The 20,544-nt window shown below is 37.8% G+C and overlaps 4 protein-coding genes and 1 long non-coding RNA gene across 6 annotated transcripts in view; 1 reads left to right on the forward strand and 4 right to left on the reverse strand.

Moving 5' to 3' along the window:
- Positions 1-10,438, forward strand: part of LOC111808990 (glyceraldehyde-3-phosphate dehydrogenase, cytosolic-like) — a 30,737-nt gene extending 20,299 nt beyond the window's left edge. Inside the window, exon 10 of the mRNA XM_023695281.1 lies at positions 10,411-10,438. The gene's annotated coding sequence lies outside the window, so the exon portion shown is untranslated. The remainder of the gene's footprint in view (positions 1-10,410) is intronic.
- Positions 1,144-4,328, reverse strand: LOC111808984 (serine/threonine-protein phosphatase 6 regulatory ankyrin repeat subunit C-like). Its single transcript, XM_023695261.1, has 2 exons — positions 3,224-4,328; positions 1,144-2,773 (listed from the first exon to the last, which is right to left on the reverse strand). Exons 1-2 carry the CDS (start codon positions 3,929-3,931, stop codon positions 1,436-1,438), a joined length of 2,046 nt encoding a protein of 681 aa, XP_023551029.1. The 5' UTR covers positions 3,932-4,328; the 3' UTR covers positions 1,144-1,435.
- On the reverse strand, positions 6,375-9,325 carry LOC111808987 (glyceraldehyde-3-phosphate dehydrogenase 2, cytosolic). The gene is made up of 11 exons (XM_023695266.1): positions 9,167-9,325; positions 8,932-9,032; positions 8,556-8,671; positions 8,352-8,451; positions 7,749-7,895; positions 7,595-7,655; positions 7,419-7,516; positions 7,121-7,263; positions 6,939-7,022; positions 6,760-6,849; positions 6,375-6,669 (listed from the first exon to the last, which is right to left on the reverse strand). The coding sequence occupies exons 1-11, from the start codon at positions 9,192-9,194 to the stop codon at positions 6,624-6,626; spliced, it is 1,014 nt and encodes a 337-aa protein (XP_023551034.1). The 5' UTR covers positions 9,195-9,325; the 3' UTR covers positions 6,375-6,623.
- LOC111808995 lies at positions 9,968-10,745 on the reverse strand. Its single transcript, XR_002817167.1, has 3 exons — positions 10,504-10,745; positions 10,231-10,346; positions 9,968-10,153 (listed from the first exon to the last, which is right to left on the reverse strand). It is a non-coding gene; the product is annotated as an uncharacterized LOC111808995 (long non-coding RNA).
- A 4,421-nt stretch (positions 10,746-15,166) lies between these two features.
- LOC111808993 (serine/threonine protein phosphatase 2A 59 kDa regulatory subunit B' gamma isoform-like) lies at positions 15,167-17,650 on the reverse strand. 2 transcript variants are annotated; one of them, XR_002817166.1, is made up of 2 exons: positions 17,226-17,650; positions 15,167-15,934 (listed from the first exon to the last, which is right to left on the reverse strand). XR_002817166.1 is itself a non-coding variant. In XM_023695283.1 (2 exons), exons 1-2 carry the CDS (start codon positions 17,554-17,556, stop codon positions 15,575-15,577), a joined length of 420 nt encoding a protein of 139 aa, XP_023551051.1. In that variant the 5' UTR covers positions 17,557-17,640; the 3' UTR covers positions 15,167-15,574. The 2 variants fall into 2 exon arrangements, 1 of the variants encoding a protein (XP_023551051.1); XM_023695283.1 differs by having other exon boundaries at positions 17,497-17,640.
- Positions 17,651-20,544: the final 2,894 nt, after the last annotated feature.

A 20,544-nucleotide genomic window follows, 5' to 3' on the forward strand; every position in this document is an offset into this window, starting at 1 on the left:
AAAAGATTTAGGAGGAGTTTGGGGGGGGGGGTTGGACAAAAAATGGAGCGANGTTTGGGGGGGGGGGTTGGACAAAAAATGGAGCGATGGGATTGGTCCTTCACGCACACCCATGTGCCGCTTATTGCTATTCAATCCTTCCCACTTTATTCCTTCCCTAAATCCATCTTTTCAACCCTCAGCCAATTAACCATTTAGACATCAAATTAATTAACCCAAATATCAATCTCAAATCGAATTAACTATATTTCTTTTAAATTTAAATCAAATTATCAAATTTTTAATACACGTTCCCAATAATATATATATATATATACATAATATATCACGGTATCAGAAGAAATATTTTCATAAAAGTTAATCTAATGTTGTAAGTTACTGTAACAAGAGGGACACGTTGAGTTCATGAATAATTCCATTTATTGGGCCCGATCGCAAAAGAAGAGCATCACTTTACATTTCCTTCTTCCTTTTATTTCAAATGAACACTTTATATGCAATACTTTTCTCTTATCTCTTTCAATAAATTTCTTCTCCTCAATCGTCTCCTAAATTAATATTAAAGAACAATGATATACCTAATTTACTATTAAAAAGCATGTTATATAAATACTAATATATTATGGTGATCTTAATGATAATAATTTGTCCATGGGTAAGTGGCAATGACATGGACGAGGATGAACATGTTTGGCGGCCGCAATGAGCCACAGGCTTTCTCGAGGGAGACTAGAGAAGAATGTTGTCTTTGACAGAGTAACTGAACATCCAGTAGCCGATGAGGGCGACGACAAAGTAGGCACCAATGACACCTCTCCACATGGGGCCTTTTGGATGGCCTATCGGGAATGGAAGGGATTGTGGTCTGAATCTCCAGCACCACGTTGTGGCCTGTGTATGCCAAAGCGTGTACAGTGCCACCACTCACGACACTACCAGCCTCGTCACGCCAGGCCCCACACCAGTGAAGCCATGGCGGACGGGAGGATGAGCACGCCAGCTCCCACCGTGGGCGTCACGTTGTGGAAAGGGGAGTGCCACCATTTTACATTCCTTGACGGATGTGATTACAAGCCAGTCAACTATCGCCAGGGTCCCACTCCTATGTATGGAGCAAGATTTCATCACTACATAATTGACGACTTTATATTATTAAGCATTTTTATGAGTTTAATAATGGAAGCAACTATTGCAAAGGCAAACAAACTCACAAACGACTAGAGATCAGTCGCTTTCAGAAAAGATTGAGCAAGTTACAAGCCATTTCAGTAAGTTACTTGAAGTTGACTCTCTCTCTTAGCTATTGAAATCATATAATCCAACCACTGTGTTATACTTATACATCAGACAGTTTGGCACTTGCTACTCAGTTTAATCCTCTTCTTCTACGTTAAGTCCTGACAGCGATGTCGCTCGTCTCCCGTCTTGTTCTCGTCTACGTTACCGAAACCACTGGAAGCTTGTAACTCTGGCTCTGCTGCTGCTTGCTAACTGTGGTCTTCCCAATTAGGCTTCCTGCACCAAAACAGAAATACTGGCTCCTCAACTTCCTATCCACTGAGCCTTGTTTCTTGAGATTCGGTGTTTGGTTGTCAATGGCTTGGTTTGAACAAGATGGGCCTGCACCATCACTGTCAAAACAAATGCCCTTCAGTTTATCTACTGACCCCGGTGAAGAAAGTGATGATTTCGAAAATGAGCTAGACCGGGATCGATGGGGAATGACTATGTGTGGCATGCCTTGAGCCACTCCGCGCATTAGACCAGTAGCATGCTTCTTCTTAGCAGACGGGCTGGATTGATTGCTCCTAACTGAAAGTGTTCGTTTGTTGTTGGGAAGAGCCAATGGCTTTGAAAACCTTTGCCTTAAAGGGGGTGGAGCTTCATCTGAACTGCTGTATTTCTTCTGTGATTCTTCAATGGAGCCCTCATCCATTTGCTTCTTTGACGTCTCACTTTTCTTCTTGTCTTTGATTCGAGGCCAATGGAAGACACTTTTCAATCGTTGTGCTGCAGAGTTTACAGAACCAGATTTCTTAATAGTTGATGAAGTGTTGGGATTCTCATTTGTTGAATCGTATGGACTAAACTCAACTGAGGAAGAGCTCATTCCTGCACTGCCATGATCCGGTATGATATCCGACACATTCTCAATGCCTGTATACAACAATATTTCATTGTCCGAGACTCGAAAACAGGTCCCAGGACTGCTTCCAATTTCCTGCATCTTCAACCGTGAAGCTATGGCCTTTCTCATTTTATAGTCATGACAACCAAACATTCCTCCAGCTGAAATCAGCTGCCTTATTAATATGTCGGCTGATGCAGAATGTGTATTTTGTTTAAGATAATCAAGCGGCGTCATGCTATCCATGTCTCGAACGTTCAAGTCAATGGACCGAGCAGTCATCAAAAGTTGTACGAGATCAGAGTGAACATTCCCAATGGCAGCCATGTGAAGAGCAGTCCTTCCATCGTTGTTTCTGGCATTGATAATGGCATCCATGTTATGAACTTTGCCACAAATCACATTCTTCAAAAGATCAATTTGTCGGTCAAGTCGACGAAAAGCAGGAGTTTGGAAGCCAGAAATGGCTTTATGCAAAAAAGTTTCACCAGCTTTGTTTCTTAGAGAGATGGATGAGGGAGATGCTGCAATAAGAGCCTCAACTGCAGCCAATTGGCCCCTGCAAGCAGCAATATGCAAGGCTGTGTTTCCCTGATGATCTATGGATTTGATGATAGGGAATGTTTGGACAAGATATTTAACCACCTGCAATAGTCAACAATGTTTCAGTTCTCACATACAGTAGCCAAACAATTCCGTTGATGTTGGGAAGAATTTTGTAAGAGAGACTTTGTAGCGTGAGATACACTTTGTAAATTCTTTGTGTCTTTTTGCTTAATTTCTATTTGTGAGTGTGTGAGTGCGATCGATCTTGCTCCTACTTCCTCTACAACAATTGGATATCATAACTTTTTTGTTGTGGCATTTGGGTACAACAAATGGTATCAAAGCATTGAAGGTTGTGGCATTACGACACAACATCAACTTCCTTCTTTTCATTCACTCCTAACAGTTCTAACTTAACATACATATCCCTGGCAATTTTATACTTATAATTTGATAAAGATTCTCAATATGTATCAGATTACCATGGAGGTCTAGCATGAACAATGATTAAGAAAGTAAGAAAAAGACAGCGATTATAATATAGATTACCTCGACTTGTCCTCTTCCAGCGGCTGCATGTAAAATTGTAGATCCTTGGGCATCCCTGCAAGCCAACACGTCGGAGCAATCCGCAAGAAGGTCCTTCAAAATCTTTAAGTTACCTCCTCTGGCGGCGGCATGAACACCTCTGTTCATCATTTCCCATTTATAAACGGCTGGAATCTCTCCGATATGCTCCTCCAAAATCCCATCTCTCCCGGTCGAGAATCTCGGGGAGACTGCAAAATCATATAGAATCCGAAATACTTCATTGTTCTTACTCCGGGCGGCGGCGTAGAGGATATCAGTGACCCCATATTCTCCTTCTCCGAAAACAAGTAAAGGGTTTCTCTGGAGCAGTTCTTGAACGAACCCCAAATCGCCTGCGGAAGCGGCGGTGTAAATCAACCACCCGCCGTAGCCAGCCCGGATTAGGGAGTTTTTCCCCTTCTTCGATTCGGACTCCAGTAAGAGTTTTCGAGAGACCTCAGAGCGGCATTTTGCGACGTCGTGATACTGTTCTTCGTCGTCCCAAACGGTCTCGAGGCGACGAATCCGGCGGAGAGATGTAAGTTTGATGAGGTGGTTGCTGTCTAACCGAAGGAGCTCCCGGACCAAATCATAATGACCATTGGCAGCCGCCCAATCGATCGGAGAAGCGTACCACCACTGGTCGCCGGTGCTCTCCCACCGGAGAGGGAAATACGTCGGAGGCATTAATAAGTAAATAAATAGCAGAAAGAGGCAGAAAAAAGCCACAGATTGAAATCCCTTTTGAATATAAACAAAAAAAAAATGGGAGTTTTGAGAGAGACCCTCGATTAAATTAGCACAAAAAAGGGAATTGAGAAGGAGAAAGACGAAACTGTTGGGCAGTGGAAGGGTTGGAAAAAGGATGAAGACGAGAGTTTTGGCGGGAAATCAAAGAAGAAGACAGAGGGAGAAAGGGTGTGGAGCAGCCATTATTGGGAACAGAAAAAGCTCTGAATTCAGGAAAAAGGAATCAGGCCTTGTTTTTTTCCTTGGAAGAAAAAAGCTGTGAACAAAGGTCGTAACGGTGAGAGAGATGGAAGCAAAACCAAATACTGGGGACTCCAATAACAGATTTATGGCGTTTCAATGTCGTAAAATAACGCTGAATTTTAAATTGAAAATGAACGGCCACACATCATAAATCTTAAAAAAATTTAACGGATATAAAATATTAACTCAATTTACTCCCTAATAATTTATAGAAAGAAAATAAAGATAAAAAGTAAAAGCATAATTATAGGAATATTCTCATAAAATATAATACATATGGAATTTGTAAATAATTTGTAAAGAAAATATAAGTTTTATTTTAAAAAATGTAAGAGACATAACCGTACCATTGACATTAGTAGCGATGTTGGTAGATGTAATGATGGAAGAAACAAGCTGAATCAGTGGGGGAGAGAATGAGAAAAGCTTTTTTTCTTTTTCTTTTTTTAATATTTTTTTTGTGAAAATAAAAATAAAATAAAAGAAAAGGAAGTAATGAGTAATAATAATGGAAAAGCAAATCAAAGCCAACTCTTAAAAATTAAANAAAAAAAAAAAAAAAAAAAAAAAAAAACTCATCCCTCACATCACACTTGCATTATTTGTTAATTTGATCTAAGTTTTAGTTAGAATACGGTGGATATTTGTGATTTGATTCATATTTGGTTGTTTCCTTGGTTTCATGACAATATTTTTAAAAATTTTCTATTTCCCAGTTTGCAAAATTATTCTTAATGATTTATATTTATTTGTATTTTAGATCGAGAGAAAGTTTTAATACTTTAATAATACATACTTAAACTATTCCATTTCAAGTCACCATTTTAAGAAATAATAAGGTTTTTATTTTTTTAGATAATTTTTACCTAATGAAAGAAAAAAACAGTGATGTCTCAAAATCAAATATGAGACTATAAAAGTAGGACCTCTTTTGTTTGAGTGCATAAAAGATGTCTTTAAAATCATAACTAGGACAAGGTGATCTATAAATTTCAAACTCTATTTTGTTTTTCTCTCTAATTGATATTTTTTTTTATTTATACAGGGCTAAAAGAATTTTACAATAGCTGTGGATTTATTATTTAATATTAATTATAATATTAGTAGTTTAAAGGAAATGATGTGATTAGATGTATGTGTGAGAGAGAGAGGAAAATAAAGAGGAAGATTTGGTGTTGATTGGGGGAAGGGAATGGGGGAAGGGAATGGGGGGGTGGCCAAAGCCAAGGCGAAAGCAAAAGAGAGAGAGAGAGGCATGTGAGTAAGCAGCTTTTAACTTTAAAACCACTCACTTTTTTTGTGTTAATCAACCTGCCTTCTTAGCTTCCTTTTAACACCAATAATGCACCACCACATCTCACCTCTCTTTTTCTTTGCTTTTAGGGCAGCTTCACATGGGCGTGTCAAACAAAAATGTGTGCATAAATGGATCTCTATGGTATATACCACACTTTACACTTTTACATATCGGATTGAAAATTTTACCCCACCATCGGGTTCATAACACTTATGTAAGTGTAACAATGACCCACTTCATAACCATTTTGGTACCATTGTCTTCTGGTGGGTTCAAATAATTGATGGTGAAATTTAGTGATGTTTCTTTCTTTCTATCTTCTTGTAGTCAAACTGGTGGGGAACAATGGAAGCTACAGAAAGACGCCAAGAAACATCAAGTCAAATCCAACGATAAAAGATTAGAAAATATCCGAATCATAACAAAGTAAAGCAGAATCATATGCAAGTGAAGCTCCAAGTCCAATAGAAAGAGTGTGAAGGAAGAATGGCCGATGACTTCGCCACTCCACACAGCAGCTTCGGGTATGTGCTGTTTTTGCAAATAATGAATCATTTTTTGGGTGCCTACTTTCTACTTCCAACAATGGAATAACTTTCTTTTCATATTCAATGAAAGCAAATTGTTCTTCCAATACACATGCATCCTTTTCTCCTTTTATATACTTCTTATATCATATTGAAGAAATATAACTCAATTAGAACTTTAAAATAAATTGATAGTTGTATTTTTTAGTTTGAGCATCTAAGTAAGTTACGAACATCACGTATGTGACAAGTGAAATTCAACTTTTCGGTTTATGGTTTATGTAAATTTCAATTTTTAGTCTGTAAACTGAAATGAGTTACAAACTGAAATTCAACTTATCATTTGAAAGGAAAAAACAGGATTCCAAATCCGTCCCTCAAAAAGAAATTGGGAGGGCACAAACACAAGGTTCCAACAAAATTTTCATCATAATCCCTAATCCTCCGGTTATTCAAACTCCACGCTAAAATTAAAAATCCCTGCTCTGAACCTCAGGGCCTAATAGTTGAGAAAATCCACAGATCCAAACACTCCCCACCTTCATAATCTTAGAGAACGCATTTATTGAACAGAGCTAATGTGACGAATCAGGTCGATCACACGTGAACTGCATAGGTGTAGAAAAAAAAAACAAATTTAATGTCTTATTCCGCCGTTCCATAAAAGCAATGCGTACAAGAATCAGATAATTTCCTACCTGTACCCCCACTCGTTGTCATACCAAGTGACGAGCTTCACAAAGTTGTCGTTCAAAGCAATGCCAGCCTTGGCATCAAAAATGCTAGACCTGTGACAGTAACAATAGCAAATGATATATACGAAATTCACATCTTATGTAATAACCGTAAGGAATAATGCATTGTTTACACCACTGACCTGCTGTCACCAACAAAGTCGGTTGAAACAACATCATCTTCTGTGTACCCAAGAATTCCCTTCAGCTTGCCCTCTGATTCTTCCCTGATAAGCAAACAAGAAATTCGACTTAGCATGAAGGAGAAATTCTCATTCGTACGAATCAAGTTCATTATGAAATTCCAACATTCGCTGGTTCTTACTTGATGGCAGCCTTAATATCTTCATAAGTGGCCTTCTTTTCAAGCCTAACAGTGAGGTCAACAACAGAGACGTCAACAGTGGGAACACGGAAAGCCATTCCTGTCAACTTTCCATTTAGAGCAGGCAGAACTTTACCAACGGCCTACGCATGAGTAAAAGCAATGATCTTAGTCAAATTATTTAATAAATGAAACATCCAATTTTGGAATCAGTGTATAAGCAAGCTAAATTTGTTACTAGAACAAGTGAATGGATTAGAGGATATGACAAGGACATGCGTAAATCCTGAAAAACTACCTTAGCTGCACCAGTGCTGCTGGGAATGATGTTGAAGGAAGCGGCTCTTCCACCTCTCCAGTCCTTCATTGATGGTCCATCAACAGTCTTTTGGGTTGCTGCATAAGTAAAACGGTAAGCAATTGCAGAACTTACTGCACATTTAGTAAGGATGTTTGGAGGAGGATAGTACATACCAGTGATGGAATGGACAGTCGTCATGAGACCCTCAAGAATACCAAATCTATCATTGATAACCTGATGCATAAAGCAAGGTTAACTTCTGAAAAAGTCAATTTATAATTTCTTCAAAATGAATTAAGCGCCAATTGTCTAAAACGATTAAACTACCTTCGCCAATGGAGCAAGACAGTTGGTAGTACAACTAGCATTGGAAACAATGTTGAGATCTGCCTTGTACTCCTTCTCATTCACACCAACAACAAACATCGGGGCATCCTTGCTTGGTGCGGAGATGATAACCTTCTTTGCACCACCCTGAAAACTTATCCGAGAATCTAGTTAGTGGAAATAACCAGATATACTTTGTTGATGAGAAGCATAAACCTAAACAAGGATTTATTCTCACTACTCAATATATGTCTTAAAGACATCAGAAATACCAAGGTATTATGTATAATAAAAAAAATTGTTATATCATTTCAAAAATAAAAGAGTCTAACACCATGCAGTGGTTTTGAACCAAATACACTGCTAACCCATTGAAATATGATAGTAAATTAAAAAGGAAAACCCATTGAAATTTTACAAAGAAGGTTTATTCCGAAAACAATTCTAAGTATTGTATTAATTACTCCAGCTAAAGGGCTATTCCTAGTGAAAATAATAATATCAAATCTTGAAAGTACGTAAGTCTACATCTACCAACATTAGAGGTAACATTAAAATAACATAGATAATCATGAATATGCGTATTAACTATACTCAACAAACCTTCAAATGAGCAGCAGCCTTGTCCTTATCAGTGAAAACTCCAGTGGATTCAACCACATATTCAGCTCCAGCCTCTCCCCATGGGATCTCATCCGGGTTCCTAATGAATAAAAATGCTTAATTGTCAGATAGTTAGAAAAATCAAATGCTTAACTGTCCGATCGCTAAAAAATCGAAGTAGAAGAAGAAAGATCATAAAAATACCTAATACCAAAAACGGTGACTGCTTTTTCCCCGAAGAGAAGAGTCTTACTGTCCTTGACCTTGATATCGTGGTGCTTCCACTGGCCGTGTACACTATCATACTTGAACATGTAGGTCTGCAAATGACAGGGAGCCAAATAAAGATCCAACACAAATAGACGAGAACAGAAACATAAGAATCAAGCTCCAGTCCTTGGACAAGTATTAAAATTCGGAGGACGAGGTTTGGATTCAAAAACTGAAACTATCTTTAAAGAAGATAAGAACTATATACTCGTGTGTTACGGAAATGGCTGGCTACAGAAGACCGAGTTACTTCGGATCTAGATCAGAACAACATACACGTACAAATCTAGGAGTAAATCCGTAAGCTTACCATGTAATCAGTGGTGATGAAGGGATCATTAACAGCAACAAGTTCGATATCATCACTCTGCAGGGCCACTCTAGCAACAAGGCGACCGATCCTTCCAAATCCTTGATCATAACCAAAATGCAGAAGACATAAGATGGAGATCCAGAAAACTCAAGATCGAAAACGAAAAAACATACNAAAAAAAAAAAAAAAAAAAAAAAAAAAAAAAAAAAGAGAGAGAGAAAGAAACGAATACCATTAATCCCGATCTTAATCTTGGCCATGTTTATGAATGGGTAATTAAATAGATCGGAGAGAAAGTAATGGCAGTGTAGGGTAATGAGGCTGAAATGAGGAATATATAGGAAGCTGTGAGTGGTAGCCTAGGTTGAAAAATGAAGGCGGATTTGTCGATGAAAATGGGAAACTGGTCCACAAATAGAGCTATAGATTCGGATATTCCCATATTCCTCTCCAATAGAAATGAATATGATTGGTTAATCAAGTTGATTTCGTCCGAGGGCCTTTTGTAACTTTGTTTTTTCATGCCCTTAATTTAGATAAATGTTGTTTTGTTACGCATCATTACTACAACTAAATTGAAATATAAAACTTGGGATGTCATCATAATCTATCATAATCTACGGGCTACGTTTTCAGAGACCTTGAGTAGAAGTAAGATATGCATTTTAGAGACCTTGACTAGAAGCAAGATATGAATCGAATGACTTGGACTTAGTGCAATGGCAAGTCGATTAAGCATGCACTCAATGCATATATGTGTGGGCAAACAAACTTGAATTATACACCAGTTGTGTTCGATTGGCGAAGACGAACCTCGCCTAATTTCACGGAATGTGTTTAGAATTCACATCGAGTGTTTAGAATTTATATAAAAAAGTTGTTTATATAAAAAGCTTGTTGTTTAGAATTTATATAGAACTTATTTATAGAACAGAAGAAGAAGAGGCAGTTTGTGTTTCTCACTACACCTTTTATAAAACAGAAGAAGAGGAAGTTCAAACTCCTTTCAACCAAACACAATTTTCGGCACAGTAGCGGTCTTCACATCTTCACCCACTGAGAACAGAGGCAAGGGATGGAGGAAGACCGGGATAGTGTTTAGGCGGGTTGGCGGTGCAACGCCTAAAGAGGCCGTCCGAGAAGGGATGCTCACTCCAACGGGTGATTACGGTTACAGTAAGTACTCCTTTAAGTACTCCTCATCGACCTGATGTCAGACCTGATGTTAGACCTGATGTTAGACCTGATGTTAGTGCTTGGGCAGGGATGACAGTAAAAACTCATAGACAACTTTACATTTTTCAGGCGCTAAAAGAATCTGCTCCTGGTTGCAAGAAGAGATAAATCTTGAAATAGTCGGAACAATTGAGCTGGATTGGTCTTGTGAAATTGTTTCAGATGAGCATGCCTCACTGCCAATATATTTAAAGAAAACAGTATGAATCATTCCATCCTTCTGATTAACCGTTGCAAAAAATGTCACCCTCCTGGATCTAAAATTGTACCAAAAACTGATATTACTAGAGATGGATGGTGATTTATAGATTAATCCTGCGATTCTGAAGTTACCATTTGTAGCACATGCATTTCAGCTCCTTTAGGACGGTTGAGCTTAACAGTATTGGCTATATCTTGAAGTGAGAGGGTCAAGTACGTAAGCGTCAATCTCTGAATGTTGCAGCCTGCTTCACGAGTCCAAGATTGTTGTCCTGGTATAGCACACAATCCATAATTCTTAACTTTCAAATTTCTCCCTGTTTGTTTGAAAAACAGTGCCTAGTTCGTCAACATTTCCCGTGCCGTAACTTTTTGCCAATTCAATGCAGGGCTGTAAAAGAAGAAACAGACAATAAGTAAAAACAGCATAACACATCACAGAGAGGGAGGGAAGGAGGTAGAATTGAAGGGGAAGATTTTGATCTCAGGAATTATCCAAGTAAGTAAAATCGATAATATTTGATTTTTTTATTATTAAATTTTATGTAATAGCTCAAATAATCATAAATAAATAAATTTCTTTGTTAGTAAAGCAGGTTAGATTCCTAAACGTTGAAATTATATGTTGAAAAATAGCTTTGACCAAAAAGCACATTCATTAGAGTCCCTCGCAGTGGAAAAACTTGAGGAATTTGTATAAGCAAGAGACCCATAAAAATAGCCTTCCACAAGCTTCTGAAAGTGCCTATATATAGCCTTGTGCCACAATTACCAAGTGCCAATTCACGATTCCCACTGCCATTCTTTGCTCCAAACGCTCCCTTCAAACCCTCCCTTGCCGACGATCTCCCTTCAAACCCTCCCTTGCCGACGATCTCCCTTGACAATTGACGATTCCCACTGCCATTCTTTGCTCCAAACCCTCCCTTCAAACCCTCGCTTCTTCTGCTCCAAACCCTCCCTTGCCAACCATTCTTCTGCTACAAACCCTCCCTTGCTAATTGTCGATGTCTGCTAGGCGTTGATTATCTGTAGTTAGGTCACTCAACATCATAACTGAAGCAGCCATACTTATGGGTGGATCAAATTACAATACTGGCGAGGCCGGGATAATCTTTAGAAAATTTGGAGTAACGCCCAAGGAGGCTGTCGTCGGGATGCACTTCTCAATCCCTTGGATTGATGAAATTCGTATTGTGGATATGACTTGTCGTCCACAAACGATCACGCTCCAATGCTTTTTACAGAATTTACAGTCGGTGACCGTGACAGTAAGAATTCTCTATCGACCTGATGTCTCTCTCCTTCTAGAGATGACAAGAAAACTAGGAGGATTCGATTACTACACAGAGGTGACTAAATTTTATTATTATTATTTTTATTTTGAGAGGTACACCAATATCATTTTTATTCGATCATTTTTTTTTGTTTTTGTTGTTAGATGATGAGTTCTATTGCCGAAAAGGTTCATAATATAATGTCCAAATCAACTGCGTTTGAATTATAAAACGAAGCATCCTGTATTTATCCTGTATTTCACATGACATCTTTCGAACCCTTTCAGAAACAGCAAAGGAAGGTGTCATTTTAGAAAATTTATCCATCCTAGAATTCAAATTTAGTAGTCAATTTTTGGACAGGATAGATTATCATGCTTGGGAGCAAAATCACTTGCTTGCTGAGATCTCTGCTCGGAAAGCCAAAAAGGCCGAGATGAGCCCGGAAGAAGCTGAGTCCTCTGCTCAGAAAGACAAAAAGGCCCAGACGAGCAAAACACTGTTGGCTTGGTTGCTTGGGTTTATGAAACCGATGAAAAGTTAGGGGGTAAGAGGTGTATTTTTAAACGATTTTTTTGTTTTTTTTGGTCTATATGGTTTTTTGTTATCAGTTTTTTTGTAATGTTCTTGTGTACTTCATGAAAAGTTAGGGGTGTACTTCATGAAGAAGAATTAGGGGTATACTTCAAGAAGAATTAGGGGTATACTTCAAGAAGAATTAGGGGTATACTTCAAGAAGAANGGTGTACTTCATGAAGAATTAGGGGTGTACTTCATGAAGAATTAGGGGTGTACTTCATGAAGAATTAGGGGTGTACTTCATGAAGAATTAGGGGTGTACTTCATGAAGAATTAGGGGTGTACTTCATGAAGAATTAGGGGTGTACTTCATGAAGAATTAGGGGTGTACTTCATGAAGAATTAGGGGTGTACTTCATGAAGAATTAGGGGTGTACTTCATGAAGAATTAGGGGTGTACTTCATGAAGAATTAGGGGTGTACTTCATGAAGAATTAGGGGTGTACTTCATGAAGAATTAGGGGTGTACTTCATGAAGAATTAGGGGTGTACTTCATGAAGAATTAGGGGTGTACTTCATGAAGAATTAGGGGTGTACTTCATGAAGAATTAGGGGTGTACTTCATGAAGAATTAGGGGTGTACTTCATGAAGAATTAGGGGTGTACTTCATGAAGAATTAGGGGTGTACTTCATGAAGAATTAGGGGTGTACTTCATGAAGAATTAGGGGTGTACTTCATGAAGAATTAGGGGTGTACTTCATGAAGAATTAGGGGTGTACTTCATGAAGAATTAGGGGTGTACTTCATGAAGAATTAGGGGTGTACTTCATGAAGAATTAGGGGTGTACTTCATGAAGAATTAGGGGTGTACTTCATGAAGAATTAGGGGTGTACTTCATGAAGAATTAGGGGTGTACTTCATGAAGAATTAGGGGTGTACTTCATGAAGAATTAGGGGTGTACTTCATGAAGAATTAGGGGTGTACTTCATGAAGAATTAGGGGTGTACTTCATGAAGAATTAGGGGTGTACTTCATGAAGAATTAGGGGTGTACTTCATGAAGAATTAGGGGTGTACTTCATGAAGAATTAGGGGTGTACTTCATGAAGAATTAGGGGTGTACTTCATGAAGAATTAGGGGTGTACTTCATGAAGAATTAGGGGTGTACTTCATGAAGAATTAGGGGTGTACTTCATGAAGAATTAGGGGTGTACTTCATGAAGAATTAGGGGTGTACTTCATGAAGAATTAGGGGTGTACTTCATGAAGAATTAGGGGTGTACTTCATGAAGAATTAGGGGTGTACTTCATGAAGAATTAGGGGTGTACTTCATGAAGAATTAGGGGTGTACTTCATGAAGAATTAGGGGTGTACTTCATGAAGAATTAGGGGTGTACTTCATGAAGAATTAGGGGTGTACTTCATGAAGAATTAGGGGTGTACTTCATGAAGAATTAGGGGTGTACTTCATGAAGAATTAGGGGTGTACTTCATGAAGAATTAGGGGTGTACTTCATGAAGAATTAGGGGTGTACTTCATGAAGAATTAGGGGTGTACTTCATGAAGAATTAGGGGTGTACTTCATGAAGAATTAGGGGTGTACTTCATGAAGAATTAGGGGTGTACTTCATGAAGAATTAGGGGTGTACTTCATGAAGAATTAGGGGTGTACTTCATGAAGAATTAGGGGTGTACTTCATGAAGAATTAGGGGTGTACTTCATGAAGAATTAGGGGTGTACTTCATGAAGAATTAGGGGTGTACTTCATGAAGAATTAGGGGTGTACTTCATGAAGAATTAGGGGTGTACTTCATGAAGAATTAGGGGTGTACTTCATGAAGAATTAGGGGTGTACTTCATGAAGAATTAGGGGTGTACTTCATGAAGAATTAGGGGTGTACTTCATGAAGAATTAGGGGTGTACTTCATGAAGAATTAGGGGTGTACTTCATGAAGAATTAGGGGTGTACTTCATGAAGAATTAGGGGTGTACTTCATGAAGAATTAGGGGTGTACTTCATGAAGAATTAGGGGTGTACTTCATGAAGAATTAGGGGTGTACTTCATGAAGAATTAGGGGTGTACTTCATGAAGAATTAGGGGTGTACTTCATGAAGAATTAGGGGTGTACTGTACTTTTAAAGCTTTCTTTTGTAATCGTTTGTTAACGCTCCAATGGCAACAAATGTTATAGATGAAAATTTTCAATGATTATCTGAACTCCCCCTCACTTGCATCACACTCCCATTCCCCAGAGCGTTTCTCTTTGATCTCCTTGACCAGTCATGCAAGCAGCTCGATCTGGCACAATGCGTTCTGCAGTTCTTGCGAGCCTTGCATGACTTACACAGGTGGCTTATTGGTGATTGATGGTGGAGGATAAACAAGATTGATCAACACATTCAAAGCTGCCTGAATGATCTGCAAAGACTTTTAGGTATCAAGCTAAAACCATTGGATGACCCAAACTCATACTTTCTCCATCCAAAATGACAGCTACAAAATCCCCATTGCCGTTTAGAGTCACTCTTGAATGGAATCAATCTCCGGATGAGACCTGTTTTTTAGATTAATTGCCTTCCAAAAACAACAAATATATGTCAATTTTTCCCTCAGTTGAATGAGAGATACGAATTAAGCTGGCTGGCTGCTGCTGATGGGGCTTTGAACCTTTTAACCTGCTAAATTTTGGACTTCGATGTTCACAACCAATATATCGTTTTTTCCATAATTCATTTTCAATCTATTATCGAAAGAATCAGAATTAGTGTCTTATTCACTTAATAATTCATATTTGAATTAATAATTGATTGATGTTATCAATATGAAGAGTTCATGTTTGAACTCCAATTGACACGAAATTAACTAGGACAAAATAAACATAGACCATAAAAGGGCAGATGATAAGAGCTTGTATATACCTCCTGCTAGAATATCTCAGAGTATATATCATTTGCTCAAACAAACAGAAATCCAGAGGTACCCAGAAAGGGACAGAAGAAAAGAAACCAATAACTTGAATTACAGAAGCAGTAAACTACAAGGGACCATCGTCCAGATACTGATGAGCACAATTATGAAAAAAATTGAATTTCGTTCTTGCTTTTCACCCATTCAACAATAAAACAGAAATTTTCCAACCCGAATCCAACCCCCCCTCCCAATCACATATACACAGAAAATGTATGCAAAATAGAAATCTCAGCTATGAGCACCAATATCAATTTCTCTCACTGCACCTCAATCCAATTTGTTCATAATGGGACGACCAATTTAACTGCGGCTGCTTCTTTCATCACATGGTGAGAGGTGAGTGATTAGATAAACTTTTATGCCCACATACCAATTGGAAAACCAAATCTGCTGAACACCCCCATTTGAAGTTCTGTGGTTAGCTAGCTAGCCAGATGGTGCTCGTAAGGCTACTTTGGGAGAGACGAGAACTGCTTCATTACTTGCAGATTTCACAGCAGCTATCTCCTCTAAGCGTTTCCACTTAGCCTCGCGCTTAGATTTCGTATCCTTCTCGTGTGTCTCTTCTTCTTGAAATTTGAGCAAACATTCCTCAAACAGCTCAGGGTCAGCATCCAAGAAGATCTTTCGGACGTTTTGTGTCAAGTTTTGTACGGCCTGGTTCCAATGGTTTCTTGAATTTCTCTCCAGCGCAGGAAATATAATCGGCAAAATGACTTTGAGGTTCTGTTTGATTAGGTTCTCGATGTGACTATTGTTCCATAAAAACAGAGTCCTTTCAGCCACCTGAAAATGAACAAGATAAACATGGTACAGCATGAGACAAGGAATCTAGAAGAAGATTCATTTCTTTCTACTTGAATAAATAAACAAATAATCCTCCAAAATTATTCCAACAACAGCTATATTTAAATGGTACTTGTGAGACTACATGGATAATCACACTAATCTAACAAGGATACATCTCTAGATCACAGGTTATCAAAATATTTGTCAGTAACATCCCCTGTTTCGGAAAGTGCACTTATGCAACCACAAGGGGAAGTGAGCTAGTTCAATGCACCCTAAGCACCTTTCTGCCTAAGCTTCAACCATTTAGGACGTAAAAGAACCACGGGAGAGAACTGTTAGGATGACTGTAGTAAAGACAATCACTCTCTGACTAATGTTAACGCCTTAAACAAGGCCTTCATTTCTTTTGGTCCTTGAGCTATAAGTTCCATTTTGATCCATAACTTTCAAGCTTTTTAGACCCTAAATTCCGAGTAAAAAATTATTTTAGCAAATTGCTTGTTCACCAAAATGATGAAAAATGTTTGGAGACTATAATAAAGTTTAGGGACTAAGATAGCGTGTTTAAAGTTTAAATGACAAAAGAACAGGCATGAAAGTTTAAAGACAAAAATAGGAATTGAACTTCCATGAATGAAGGCTCTAAAACATAATATTATTCGTCTTTTCACATTTTGTCTAACTCATCTAATTAAGGCTCATGTTGTTTTCCTAGCACCTTGCACTTAAGCTCCAAAGAGCTAATGTTCCCTCTAAAGTGTGATTATCAAAAAAGTAAACTCGTACACTAAACTGCACCAAAATAGTCAGGCTGAATCCTAAAGAATGATAAAAATGATTTTAGAAGTGGTAATCTGATAAGCATACTAACGGTGTCAAAAATATTAGGCAACAATTCTTTGGAGCACTTTTGTTATCCACATGTCATATGTGCACTAAACTTGTGTGTTTTTATATATTTATCTGTTAGGATGGAAACATAGTGCTTTACTATACGTGTACATGTGTACATATACCCATGTTAACAATAAAAGCGTAGCCTACAGCAATCAAAAGAACTACATGGATTATATCAATATGGATACTTGGCAAGTCGGCATCCTTTAGGAATGCATTACAATATTGATGTATGGGCAAAACCAGACGATATGATTCCATGAAATTACATAACATCAAGATCCCAAGTTCAGAGTATGCATTGCAAGAAGAGACGAAAAATACAAAGAAATGAAACAATGAAGCAAACAATTTATTTAAGGATAAAAACTGATTGAATTTAACTCACCGTAATCGAATACTAAAATCTTCTCGTCATCTCTACCACAACAAAGACATCAGGTCGATACAAAATTCTCATTGTCACCGTAACCTATAACTTAATCATGTTACCGAACCCTTTATGTTTTTGTTTGCATTTCTTGATTTTATGGACTAGCTACGTCATGTTCTTATGTCGATTAAGACTAATCCTTAGAAAATTGAAATGTCTCCCACAACTCCTAAAAAACAGAATCAAAATCGATTAAGACTAGCTACGATGGTGTTGTCTGTACGACCTCCAAATGGATGGAAGATGACTGCTCGTTCACCCATGCGGACGGTGTACATAGAGGCATTTACAACCGAGGATACCACGCCGACACCAACAGCAAAGCCAGCAACCTTGTTAAGCAGGTGAGTCGTTCTTCAGAAGAAGCTATTCATCATTCTTGAGAAGAAGGGTTTTGAAGAAGGGTCTTGAGAACAGAAGAAGTGGCCCGACACTCGGCCGCCTTGCCCAAACGGCCCAGCTTAAGCAGCCCAACCCACGGGCGGCCCAGCTTAAGCAGCCCAACCAAACGGGAGGCCCAGCTTAAGCAGCCCAACCCACGGGCGGCCCAGCTTAAGCAGCCCAACCAAACGGGAGGCCCATCTTAAGCTGCGCAACGCACGGGCGGCCCAGCTTAAGCAGCCCAATCCACGGGCCTCCCAGCTTAAGCAGCCCAGCCCACGGGAGGCCCATCACGAGCAGGCGCAGCCCACGGACTTTGTTGTCAAATTACTAAGCAAATTTACTTGAAATCATTATTTTCTTTTACAATAATCGGATAAATTGTCCATATATCTTATTCAGTGGTGGAAAAGAAAATGGATAAATTGTCCATATATATATAGTTTTACTTGTGGTGGGGTTTTATAATCCTGAAAAAAATGTCTCATGTGTAAAAAAATGACTATCTAGGTCTACGGAATGAAAATTCAGAACTACAAATTATAGATACCTAGTTTACGTGCATAAAATAAAACTACAAATTATAGATACCTAGTTTACGTGCATAAAATAAAAGAAGCGCGTTAGATAGTCATTCAAATTTATATGAAACAACAACTATCATATTGAATAACAAGTAACAAAAACAACTAGTACACCCGTCAAAAAAATGGGTTTCTCGGTAAATACAAGCTTAACGGAAAAACAGCTAAAAATTTGTGTTAGGGTTGATAAAAAAAAATCACCAAAGTAATTCTTTTTATTATTATTATTATTGTTTACTAAGATCAAATTATATTCTGCGTCCCCAAACCATGATTGAAGAAATTCGAGTCGTGGACATGACGGGTCGTCCCCAAACCATCACCCTACAACATCTACGACCAAAAACAATATTAGGGTTCGATTACTACCGGAGATTATTATTATTATTATTATTGTTGTTTTTTAATTTTAGAAGTGAGTAGAATTTTTCTTTTTAATTATTATTATTGTTTTTTAGAATGTACTAATGACATTTTTACTCTTTGTTTTTGTTTTGAGACGATGGAAAAACTACCGTAGAAATACATTTCACTTAGCCAGAAAGATGATGGAGACTTGACCGAAATGAGATAACTATCGTGACACGAAGGTTTCAAATCCAAGTGGTAGTATCAGGACCCTTAGCTATTGTTCTCGAGAAATGACCTGATCTGGCCCATTTCTCGAAAGAAGTTTTTACGGGATCCCTATCTACCAAAAATCTATTAGATCAACTACTGGTGAATTATCAAACAATTTATCATGACCTGGTCTGGCCCATTCCTTCCGAAGTTTTTACTGGATCCCTATCCATTGAAAATCTATTACCTTTGAAAAGGTTCATGCCATAATCTCTAGATCAACGGCGGATAAATTATTTCACATAATTATCAAACAATTTATGATTGATCTCACCCACATTTTTTAAACCCTCTCATAATTATGAAACAATTTATCACATCTTTGAAACCCTCTCTCATATTTGAAATTGGTTTGAAACCTGCATAAAAGAGAAACACTGAATTATCAAACAATTTATCACATCTTTAAAACCCTCTCTCACATCAGTGGTTTGAAACATGTAGAGAAACCCTCTCACAATTATCAAATAATTTATCACATTTTTTAAACCCTGCGTGTAAGGTGGTTTGAAACCCTGCAAAAATGCAGAAAAAGAGAGTGGTTTGAAACTCTCTCATGAAACCTTATCACATTTTTTAAACCTTTTCTGACATATGAGAGTGATTTGAAACCAAAGGAGGGGTATAATCTCACATCTGAGAGTGGTTTGAAACAAACAAAGTGGTATAATTTCAGAAAACATTGAAGAAAATGGTTTGAAACCCTCTGTATAATTTCAGAAAATCAGTGAAGAAAGTGGTTTGAAACCCTCTGAATATAACTTCAGAAAACCATTGATTATGCAATCTTTTCTTTAGTCTTCAGAAAATCAGTGAAGAGAGTGGTTTGAAACCCTCTAAATATAACTTCATAAAATCATTGATTATAATCTTTTCTTTAGTCTTTGTAACTCATCTTTGATTTGATACAATCTTTTCTTTAGTCTTTGTAACTCATCTTTGATTTGACTGTGGGTAAATGTATGTGTCTTTGTATGTGTCTTTGTAACTCATCTTTGATTTGATTGTGGGTAAATGTATGTGTCTTTGTAACTCATCTTTGATTTGATTGTGGGTAAATGTATGTATGCCTTCATTACTTTCGATTCAGAATAAGGCAGATTGTGTGTCAGTGTATACTTTCGATAAGGCAAATTGTGTGTCATCATTACTTTCGATTCAGAATAAGGCAGATTGTGTTTGTGTGTCAGTGTATACTTTCGATAAGTGTGTCAGTGTAGCGAATAAGGCAGATTGTGTGTCAGTGTATGCATTGATTTCTTTCGATTTAGATTCAATCTTGGAATAAAGGATTTACTCTTAGAGCTCTAAAAAAGAAAAAACATATCATTGGGCATGTGTTCTTGCTCTAAAAAAGAAAAAACATATGCATTTGTTCTTGGAATAAAGGATTTACTCTTGGAGCTCTTAAAAAGAAAAAAAAACATCTTATCTCATCTTCTACGAATCATGATTCAATGTTGAAAGGGTCGCAATAGGTTTACTCTACCGTCAATTTCTATTGATGTTATTTTCTCTTCAATAGGTGCATTCTCACGTTGACATGTTTAAATTCACTGATAATACATGTGTCCCGAAGTTTGACATGCCAAAAGAAACGGGACATTCACATTTAGAAGTAGCAAGTGATGGTAGGTAGATACATTTAATGGTTGGTTCAATATACCGTTACAGGGTGAGTTTCAAAA

This window comes from Cucurbita pepo, chromosome LG13, assembly GCF_002806865.2.
Source record: "Cucurbita pepo subsp. pepo cultivar mu-cu-16 chromosome LG13, ASM280686v2, whole genome shotgun sequence".
NCBI classification, from domain to species: Eukaryota; Viridiplantae; Streptophyta; class Magnoliopsida; order Cucurbitales; family Cucurbitaceae; genus Cucurbita; species Cucurbita pepo.

What these genes read in the sequence shown, in the direction of transcription:
- LOC111808987 (XM_023695266.1), bottom strand. Translation starts at nt 9,194, where the DNA reads ATGGCCAAGATTAAGATCGGGATTAATG. An exon ending in GATTAAGATCGGGATTAATG is followed by an intron (nt 9,033 to 9,166) that starts GTATTCGTTTCT and finishes GTTATGATCAAG; the next exon opens with GATTTGGAAGGATCGGTCGC. An exon ending in GTCTTGCTCCATTGGCGAAG is followed by an intron (nt 7,656 to 7,748) that starts GTAGTTTAATCG and finishes TTTATGCATCAG; the next exon opens with GTTATCAATGATAGATTTGG.
- LOC111808984 (XM_023695261.1), bottom strand. Translation starts at nt 3,931, where the DNA reads ATGCCTCCGACGTATTTCCCTCTCCGGTGGGAGAGCACCGGCGACCAG. An exon ending in CTGGAAGAGGACAAGTCGAG is followed by an intron (nt 2,774 to 3,223) that starts GTAATCTATATT and finishes TGACTATTGCAG; the next exon opens with GTGGTTAAATATCTTGTCCA.
- LOC111808993 (XM_023695283.1), bottom strand. Translation starts at nt 17,556, where the DNA reads ATGCCTCTATGTACACCGTCCGCATGGGTGAACGAGCAGTCATCTTCC. An exon ending in CATCTTCCATCCATTTGGAG is followed by an intron (nt 15,935 to 17,496) that starts GTCGTACAGACA and finishes GTTCATTTTCAG; the next exon opens with GTGGCTGAAAGGACTCTGTT.